Below are 9,950 nucleotides of genomic sequence, written 5' to 3'. Positions count from 1 at the left end.
GCATTCCTGAGCACTTGATTTACCAGTGCTGTTAAAATGTAGTGTTGTAATGGAGGCAAGCACTAAAGAAAGGCAGGAGCATGTTGGAAGCCACGGGAGGATCTACATTTTTATACCGGCTCTTTTCGCATCCGTACACGTCTGCTTTTGGCTGCTGCCTGGCAGTATATTGGGTAGACATTTGGCCTAATCTAGAATGTTTATGACATAAATAATCCTTGCTAAGCATCTTAACCTGGTTTATATATCTTATCCCAGTGCTCGCCTGCCTTCCTTTCTTCATCCTCGCTCCTGTTTTTTCTTTTTTTGTTGTTTTGTTTTTTGTTCTCATGTACCTATTACATTTTGCCTGCTGTTTTTTGGCATTTTCACCAGCTCCCCACTGCTGCTTTGTGTTTACATACCGTCAGGCACAGGCAGTTTGGTTCTGGTTGAGGTTTAAAGGTGCTAACGTGAGTGTATATTAGATTTTTTAAGTCTTGAATTGAGAACTTACTTCTGTTAAGGTAAGCGAGGCCACAAATACAGTGTCTCTGCTTTTTTGTTGTTGTTGGTTTTGTCCTATTTGTCTTCAAAAGCTGCTGGGAATGGGGATACTTTTAAAAGGGTCCGCAGCATTCCTGTGCAAACCTCATGCTAGCAGCCAAGGTGTAGGCATTGTGTACAACAGTTGAAAGCCCTTGGGACGTTTTGTTTTGTTTTGCTGGTTTTTCTCAAGCTTCTCCATGCTGGATGGAGCCAGGGATGCATTAACAGGTAGTGCCTGTCTGAGCACTCTGGTCCGTGGGCTGCCATGGTGAGCAATCCACAGCCGGTTTGCGAAACAAGGCTTGTAATCTTTTTACAGGGTGAATTAAAAGTCTGATGCTGAGTGCATTGAGGATCCATCAGAAATGCTGAGGATTGTCGGTCCTACATGGCCCAAGAAGCTTGGGATGGATTTACAAGGTGGTTTATAAGAGACGATGGAAAATCCCATTTTGTATTTCCAGGTCACTGATGCAGACTCGCTTTGAAGCTTAACAAAACCACGTTATCTTATTATGCATCCAGGTCTATTTCATGGAGCTATTTCCCATTTATATCTAGAAGACGTTTTGAAAGCTTAGGTGTAATATTGTTGAAAGGAAGTCCCCGTGATGTCCTAATATTTGTGTTTAACAATAACAGTTAATTTCTAATACTAGAGTAATGTAGCATCGTAATTCCATGTTTTGTTTTGACCTTGTTCTAGAAGGGCTAATAAACAACGCAGCTCCCTGGCTTTTGTCTTGCAGGTTTTCTCCAGAAAACACAGATCTCCTTACAACGCTGGGGTTACTTCACTTGCAGGTACTGAAGACTGTTAGCTATTCCATGAATTTAATTATTTTCAAAATGACCAAGGTTTTTGTTTTATAGTTGATTTCTATCCACTTTCCTATGACTTGCACACATTTCTCTAAAGACAACATTTCACATGACAGAGCTTGCTTTTCTGTATCTTCTGGTTTTTTTCCTTTTGCTGTGAAAAGCAAGTTGATTTCCTGGACCTGAGCCAGAGTGGGAATTTGGCAACCACCCTAATTCTGTTATAAATCCTCCAAGTACAACAAAACACGACTCGTCATTACCTTGCTTCTGGAGCAGGAGTTGAGCAAGTTATTCTCCTACAAAAGCAGCCATGAAATTGTTAGTGTTAACGCACCAGAGAAGAAAATCGGAAGCGATTTAAATAACAAAGGCGTACTTACTGCCTGGGTCTGTAAAATGTATGGGAAGGACCATCTGATTATTCCTAACGTAAGCTTCCCAAAGAGTGAACAAGCAAAGAAGAATAGGCAGTAATGCCTGAAAGGATTGATGGGCTAGAAAACTTGCACCGGATGCTGGTTCTGAAAGATCCTTAAGCATTGCCCCAGCGCTCAGGTGCTTGAGAATAAACTGTAGGTCTTGAAAAAACCTGCCTTGCTCTAGAGATAGGGAAATTCAATGGGAGCCTTGGATGTCTGGAGTGGGTAAGTGTGGCTTAGAAGGGAGTGTGACATGGGAAGGGGGATCTGCAGGACAGAAGTAGTGAGAGTATAATGTTCACTCTGTGAATTTAGCCCCTGGGTCTGTGGGCTGTGATTTGTTTATTCAGTTTATTGTGGATACCTACTCGCCTTTGGGAGTTTTAAAGATGCTTCTACAGCTTTCCTTCTACAGCTTTTATCCATTTTTGGAATCCTTTTTGTAAATTATGGAACAGAATGTGTGTGTGTGTGTGTGTGTGTGTGTGTGTGTGTGTGTGTGATGGCAGCACTGTAAAATTCACGTTTCTGAATCTTTTTAATAGAATCAGAAATTCTGGTGCTCAAAAAAGCATGTGTTCTTCTTAACCGCTCCTTATTCCTGAATTTCTGATACTTATTTACTTCTTTTCCCAGCTTGGGGATTACCAGAAGGCTTTTGAACACCTTGGAAATGCACTTACTTACGACCCAGGCAACTACAAGGTACAAGGAGTGGAGACAAACCATCTGAGCAATGATGGGACACCTCCTAAGGCTCATTCCAGGATCAGAGCTTTGCCAACTCTAGCCAGCGTGTCCCCTAGGCCCAGAGCACAGATACAAGTGATACTGCATTATATTAGTCTCCCATCTGCTAATAACCCTGTCTGGGGGTTATAAGCCATTGTATGCAAAAGCGACTTTTCCTTGGCTCTGCTCTGGAAGGCCGAGCTTGGCATCTAGGTTTCATTCCTGACTGTGAACACGCTTCCCTTTTTAGCGGTGTTACTTCATTTCTCTCTGTCTCTTTTTCCTTCTGCACCGTGTTAGCGATGTAGAGTATTGAAACGTGGGGCTGACACACAGTAGATGAATACAAGCTGAATGTTACTGTGAAAACACCGTTACACTTACAGCTTTTACTTGTCGCTGTGGAATATTGTAAAGGACTTAACTAGTATGGTTTAAATATAGTGTGTTGCAGTCACTTGCTTTTTTTCCCCTCGTGCATATTTCCATTGATTTGCAGTATCAACCAGTCTGTGTGAACTAGGCTAGCTTTCTGCATATGTCTTCCTTGCCAATGTTTCATTCTCCGGCTAACTTGCACCAGAACTATTTCTATCTGTACTTGTTGCTAAAAAACTATTGGTGTGCAGATCTTCTCAGAGACTCAGGCTCTGGGAGGTCCTGGTGTCACCTCAAAACACACCCTAAATACTTGTCACGTTGCAGTATCTCTGAGATAATTATGATTGTGGTGGTGCAGGAACTTGAGTCCCTTCTTTACCCTCTCTTCTGCTTTAGTTTAGTAATTTTGTCCTGTGGTGGTCCTGCTGTATTTGGGGAAAGGCAGTTCCTCAGCTGGCCACCCTTGTCTTCTCTCAAAGGCTACCTTGGCGGCTGGCAGCATGATGCAGGCCCACGGAGATTTTGATGTTGCCCTCTCCAAATACAAGGTGGTAGCCAGCACTGTGCCTGAAAGCCCCCCTCTGTGGAACAACATTGGGATGTGCTTCTTTGGGAAGAAGAAATACGTAGCGGTAAGTGTCTCGTTTCCTTTCTGTTCCTATCTCTAGCTAACTTCATGCAAGAACAAGATGCCTCTTGCGGCAGAGGCAGGAGGTCTGTTCTGGGTAGGCTGTCTTTCACCACATTAATTCCTTTTTTGCAGGCTATCAGCTGCTTGAAGCGAGCAAACTACTTGGCACCCTTTGACTGGAAGATTCTGTACAACCTGGGGTTAGTCCACCTCACGATGCAGCAGTATGCCTCCGCTTTCCACTTCCTCAGCGCTGCCATCAACTTCCAGCCCAAGATGGGAGAGCTCTATATGCTCCTCGCAGGTACACAGTGCTCCGTTATCCACCTCTGGTGGACAGGGGGATGCAACATTACAGAGACAGAAATTTGGGCTGAAGTAAAGAAATATTGGATAGAAGGTTTACTAGAAGCCCTTCCCTAGTAGGTCCCTGACAGATATAAATTCCGAATAGTCTGTTCCCTCTCTGTGGTGAATAGGAAGGTTAAATTGGAGTCAGATCCGGATTAAACATAAGAAAAGACTTTCTACATGTAAGAGTTTGTGTTTGGCATAAGGAGTAGGTGTGGATTTCCAGCACTGGACAGTTTTGGGATCAAGTGAGACAAATATGTGTCAGAAGTGACAATAGTAGGGTTAATTCTGGCAGCAGCCCTGACAACCCTGCTAGCACCTATCTATTTTACGATGTAATGACATTCAGAATTGTCCTAAAAATGGAGTCCTTGTGAGGCACCAACCTGTGTGTGTGCATTTTGCCTTGGTGTAGTTGCTCTGACAAACCTTGAAGACGTTGAGAATGCGAAACGTTCCTATGAGCAAGCTGTGGCACTGGACAAGTAAGTCTTCACTGTAGCTGTCAGCAGTTGGGTTTTGTGGTTGCTGCTTGTTGTTGTTGTTGTTGTTGTTGTTGCAGGTTTTGTTTGCTTGTTTGTTGTCGTTGTTTTTTTTTGTTTTTGCTTTTGGTGGCTTTTTTGTGTGTGGTTTTTTTTCCCCCAAATTCAAGTCAGCTCTGAAAAATGAAAGGGACAATTTTATTTCAGTCCAACCCGGAGCTGGTTTTCATTTTGCTGTTTAGTTAATGGGTCAGTGGTGATGACTTTGGATTCCAGTGAATATTTATATGCAGTGAAGCAGATGCAATAGAAGAAAAACAGTTGTCCCAGAATATTTTGTAACCCAAAGCTTGAGCACTGTGCAGGGCAATGAGAGGCTTGGGATTATGCATAGTTTTGGCTCCCTAGGTCTGCTTTTCTTTGCATTTCTCTTTTACTTTTCATATTCTAACTGGTAGGTGATTAGATGGTGGTTCTTCTCCCCAATTAACTGTGAATATTTGCATACTTACAGCGGCCAGCTCTGTGCTCTGGAGCCCAGGAGTCTGTATGCTGGCCACAGAGCTGTGGCAAAACCACTTTGCACCTGCAGCTGCCACCACAGGGTGACATGAGAAGGTGCTGGTCCCTTTTCCTCTTGTCTCATCTAACCCAGGTGGCAAGGCTTCATGTTGCATTATTATAAAGGGCAGCAGGTTTCAAAAAACAGCGTTTCATGCTGCAGTGCAGTTCTTTTTGCAAAGAGGTGCCATGAACGCTCTCAGATGTTTACTGGGAAGTACACGACTTGCGCTTCATGGATCAGCAAGTGCACATCTGGCACTGACTTTCCTCGTACTTACACAGCAACGGAATTGCAAAGCAGGTTTAAATATTACTTCTACATCTGTTTCAGACATCAGGAGGTCTGTGCAGCCTCCTCAGAGGAACTGAACCTTTGCAAACTCTGGTCAAAGATTTATAAATATATTGCTATGCGAGAGAGTTTTGCAATTACACATCGGTCATTCCTACCAGCATCACTAAGTCTGGTCAAGTCCTTTGGCTGGCTTTCTTCCTCAGCCTTCCACGCCTTGCAAGGCAGTAGAGAACCTTCCAGACTGCTCAGACTGCTTGGTCATGAGTTTGGGTGCTTTGATCAAAGTGAAAGAGTAGAAATTTAGCTTTACAACTTTGCTGAAATATTTGGCACTGCTGGGGCGCTATGGTTCTATGGTCTTACTAGGAAAAGAAAACCTCATCATTGCAAAAATGAATGCCAACTGCCAGGGCCTGCTGGGAGGAATATCCAGACTTCGTTAGGCTTGTTCAGCTGACACGCCGTATATTTTAGACCGTTATTGTGTGGCTAAATCTGTGTCCCCACAGGCTTTCTTTGGTGGCATATTGTGAACTGTTTGGCTGGGATGAAGATAGCCATGGTTTTTTTCCATTGCCATGAATACTTTTATAGCGGTGCTGTGGCTTTTGGCCTGGGTGCCCTGCTAGGGTCTGGAATGGAAAGCATCTTGGAAAAATCTTTTAAAAAGGAGTTTCTTCTTAGTACTGGTTTTGGCTTATGGCCGTCCTTCATTCTGTGGTTATTTAGCTATTGATTTTCTTTTTCTAACTGTCATATTGCTCCTCAGCTCCTGAAGGCAAATTAGCTTGATAAGGTTCAATTAATTTTAAAACCGGCTGTTCCCAGATCTGTCTCATCTTTCTTTTCAGTGTTTTATTGTATGGGTTTGGTTTTTTGTATTTTCTTTTTTGGCTTTTTTCTTTCCCCCAGAGAGATAGGGGTTTGATATTTATTTTGTCATGTGTTTCTTCCTTTGATTTGGCAAAGACAGAGAGGAGGGTTGTTGTGGGTTTTTTCTGTGGCAGGATCAGTGATCCAGTTTCTCAGCTAGAGGAAAACCAACAGTTATAAATGCTATCAGATCTCTTCTAATGGTCTTCTTCCTTGCAGTGCTGTCATATCCCTTACCAAGGATGGATGGTCATGGCCTGCAGATGACACTTTCTATTTATGGGACAGTGCTAGCAGAAGCCGCCTGCACTTTTCACAGAGGATGCTCTCGCTGTCCTGCCCGCCCGGGCCTGGGTGCTGGAGTCTTTGGATGGCTGCAGTCAGCCCCGCCAAACTCCAGGAGAGGGCACCAGTCCCTCGCTCACGTTTATTGAGCAGCCTGCACAAAGCATCCCTCGCTGACCTGTGTGTGGTGGTGCACGTCTGTGGCTCCTCTGCAGCGCGCTGTGGTCAGGCCGTGCTCTTCCACCTGACGTTTTCTCCATGGCGCGTCTCGGGGGTCAGAGCAGTTTGTTGAGTGGGGCTTGTCGGGGAATGAAGGAAGGATCAGGTCTCTGAGAGCTTCACTTATCAATTCCAGAGCCAAGGGAGTCAGCTCGCTCTTTCCCTCCGGTTTAATCTGCTCACACTCCTGGCTATGCCAGAGGAAAAGTTGCTGTGCGGGTTAATGCATCCTAGGGAAGAAAATGGATACTGTGGAAAATGAGAATACATGGAGAAATTCTGCCTTTCTGAAATCTGTCAGGAAGGGAGGCAGGACTGTGCAGGGTAACGGCGTTAGCTGTGGTGCTGGGCTCCTTTGTTAATAGGTATCATTAATAATTATCACCCACTGTTTATAACAGTACATACAATTGTGTATGCTTTCACTGGGTGAATAAGAGAGAAGAGGTGGGGAAATTAAATGCAAAGAAGCATTTTCTGTAGCCCATTGGGTTGTAAAATCCAATCAATAAGCATGAGTCTGTTCCACTGTCCTGTCCCCTGCAAACTGAGATTGCTGAGGTAAGTCAGAGACCAGCTTTCACAGTACGGTGAAAGCCAGAGTCACTACTTGTCAGCAGCAAGGGACACTTACTAAACCAGTCCTGAGATGGTCCTCAAGGGCAAAAACTGGCGATCACCGGTCATTTGTATGGTCATTGGCACCGGGATCCTGTGCTGGGCCCAAGCACTGGGTCTGCCACCAAGCACATGGGACTCTTGTGTCCCCAGAGGACTCTGGCTGTGCAGCCACTCATGTGCTTTGGGGTATGGAGCACCCCACAGTTTCTCCGTGCCAGACAAAGGTGTCTCTAGCTTTGCTGCTTAGGCACATCTTAACGTTAATCCCAAGTCAGGAGAAGTGTCCCCACGGTGAATGCAATGCCTCCTGTGTGTTTGCTGCAGGTGCAACCCCCTGGTCAATCTGAACTATTGCGTCCTGCTCTATAACCAGGGTGACAAGAAGGGAGCCCTCTGTCAGTACCAGGAGATGGAGAAGAAGGTCAATGCAGCGAAGGAGAGCAGCACTCTTGACTTTGACCCTGAGGTATGTGTCTGACAGCTGTCAGCAGGGGCTAAGTAGCCACACTAGGACTGGCAACAAACAAGGAGGAAATCTGACTTTGGAGTCCAATTATTAGGAAGCAGTTCAGCTTATGAGATTCTTCTGAGTAGAGCAGTTGCCTGCTAAGAGCTGCTTGCTTCATTTCTGCTCTTTGAAGCCCAGTTCTTCAATCAATACACAGCAAGACAAGATTCCTTCTTAATTAAGGGAATGAATTAGTGGAGATGTTTCCCTCGAGCACTGAAGCAGTAGCCAGCTCTGCACAGTTGGTTTTTTTTTTTGTGGTGTTGTTGACTTTATTGTTGTCTGAAGTTCCTGTTTACAAGCGCCTCCTCTTTTTGTTGTTTGACAAGATGGTGGAGATTGCCCAGAAGATGGGAGCTGCCCTGCAGGTGGGGGAGAGCCTGGTCTGGACTAAGCCTTCGAAAGAGTCTAAATCCAAGCAGCGAGCTGCTCCACTGGGGAAATCCTCCAGCGCTCAGCAGCCTTTGGGCTCTAACCAGGCCCTGGGTCAAGCCATGTCCTCAGCTGCGGGGTATGGGAAAACCATGCAGCTTCCCCCAGGTACTGCTCTTGTCCTTCTCTTTAAAGTAGAACTGTGGGAGGGGAGAAGGGAAATCTCCAAGTACAGAGTTACAGCACGTGGTTAGAAGGTATTGACTCTGGGATGTGGTTTAGTGGGCATGGTGGTGGTGGGTCGACGGTTGGACTTGACAGTCTTAGAGGTCTTTTCCAACCTTACTGGTTCTATGACTTGCTTACACAGGAGTGATGGCAATATTTGGTAATAACTTTCCCAGATTTCTGAGTTAAGGAATTGTGGAAGGAAGATGCTGTCTGTGGTGCGTTATATTGGAAGATCAGTAAAGTTTCCCTTCCTGACTGGGCCACGATGGGCCAGACTCTACTCGCATGGGATTGAGCTCTTGCTCCAGGAAGGAGGTGGTTTCAGAAACCAGACCTCTTGTGTCCCTTGGAAGAGCCCAGGAGCTGATATGCACATGCAGAGGGTGACAGGCTGCTGGAGAAAGGGAAATGATGGACAATTTTCTGAAGCGCTTTATCATCTCTGTTTATCATTTCTCTTACTCTTGTTGCCTGCAGACTGAAGCAGGAGAGAAGTTGTGTAACCCAGGCTCCTTTCTTTGGTATCCCTAAGGACTTGTTCCATTTCTCATGCATGGAATAAATTTTCCATGCAGGGAAGACTTAAGGAAGCTTAAAAATCAAACAGATGGGAGTTTGGGGTTTACCTGAAGGACTTTATCATCCACATCAGAGAAGGGAGCTGGTCCGTAACATCAGTTGCCAGCCTAAATCTAAGCATAGAAAAAAACTTAAGCATGGACGTGTCCTGTTTTGATTTTATTTAGTAGCTACTTCAACTGTGTGTAACTCCCTGTGACTGCTAAAACCGTGAACTGGAAACGATGCTGTGGTTTGGGCTCCAGCTTGAGTGCAAACCCGCGTCAGTGGAACTGTTTTCCATTCCAAAGCCTGAGTGAATTCCTGAGTTTGTACTGACTTCTCCCAGCAGGATGAGATCCCATACCTCAGCTTCCCTTCAGCAGAACTTCCAGTCCTGCAAGGTCTCTGGCTGGATAACTCACAAAAGAGTTGAGTGCTGTTGATAAGCTAATTGCTAGACAGAAGAAATCTGAGAGTAATTAATAGCTGTGTTTATTCTGCATCTCCGTGCTGCCTGGAAGGGCGAAAACAATCCACAAAAGACGTACAGTAGCTGTAACAGTGTTCTCTTCCCCAGGTGCTGGAGCATCGGCCCCGCTTGCAAAGCCTCCCTTGCTGCCTCTGGAACCAGAGCCGGGCTCAGAAACGAGCCCCGAGGAGACCTCGACACCAACAGGGGCTGAGGAACAGAGGAAAGAAAGGCGCAAGAGCCAGCAGGCAGCAGACTAGGATGGATGCTGGTGGGTGGGTACAGGAGCATGTCCAGAGCTGCCTGCTGGCTTGTGGGGAAGGGACTTGCTTTCTCCCCTGCCGTGCAGTGGCTTCACCCCACTGTGGGTTAGTCTAAACGCAGCTGTTTTCTGTCAGTGATCTTAGCTTGCAGTCTCTACCTTGTCCCAGGGAGTCCTTGCAGTGATTAGAAGAGGTTTCTGCATAGCTGCTGGCAGTGTGGTCACAGCTTACCGCAAGACACGGGAGATCCTTCTCTCCCCAGGGTTGGTAGTCTTCAGTGTTTGGGTGTGTGTCCTCCTGGGGCACCCAGGTTGTTCACAAAAGCCACCAGTGGTGA

General features: G+C 45.6%; 1 protein-coding gene across 1 annotated transcript in view; it reads left to right on the top strand.

Annotated features, from left to right (window-relative positions):
- Positions 1 to 9,610, top strand: part of BBS4 (Bardet-Biedl syndrome 4) — a gene marked incomplete at its 5' end in the record, with an annotated part of 18,897 nt that extends 9,287 nt beyond the window's left edge. The window contains 8 exons of the mRNA XM_010192164.1: positions 1,278 to 1,332; positions 2,409 to 2,477; positions 3,365 to 3,517; positions 3,649 to 3,820; positions 4,286 to 4,355; positions 7,534 to 7,675; positions 8,047 to 8,257; positions 9,459 to 9,610. Coding sequence (XP_010190466.1) covers positions 1,278 to 1,332; positions 2,409 to 2,477; positions 3,365 to 3,517; positions 3,649 to 3,820; positions 4,286 to 4,355; positions 7,534 to 7,675; positions 8,047 to 8,257; positions 9,459 to 9,610 — 1,024 coding nt within the window. The remainder of the gene's footprint in view (positions 1 to 1,277; positions 1,333 to 2,408; positions 2,478 to 3,364; positions 3,518 to 3,648; positions 3,821 to 4,285; positions 4,356 to 7,533; positions 7,676 to 8,046; positions 8,258 to 9,458) is intronic.
- Positions 9,611 to 9,950: the final 340 nt, after the last annotated feature.

This window comes from Mesitornis unicolor, unplaced genomic scaffold, assembly GCF_000695765.1.
Source record: "Mesitornis unicolor isolate BGI_N332 unplaced genomic scaffold, ASM69576v1 scaffold50969, whole genome shotgun sequence".
NCBI classification, from domain to species: domain Eukaryota; kingdom Metazoa; phylum Chordata; class Aves; order Mesitornithiformes; family Mesitornithidae; genus Mesitornis; species Mesitornis unicolor.
Note: the sequence above shows the minus strand (reverse complement) of the source record. Positions and strands in the feature narration are given on the sequence as shown.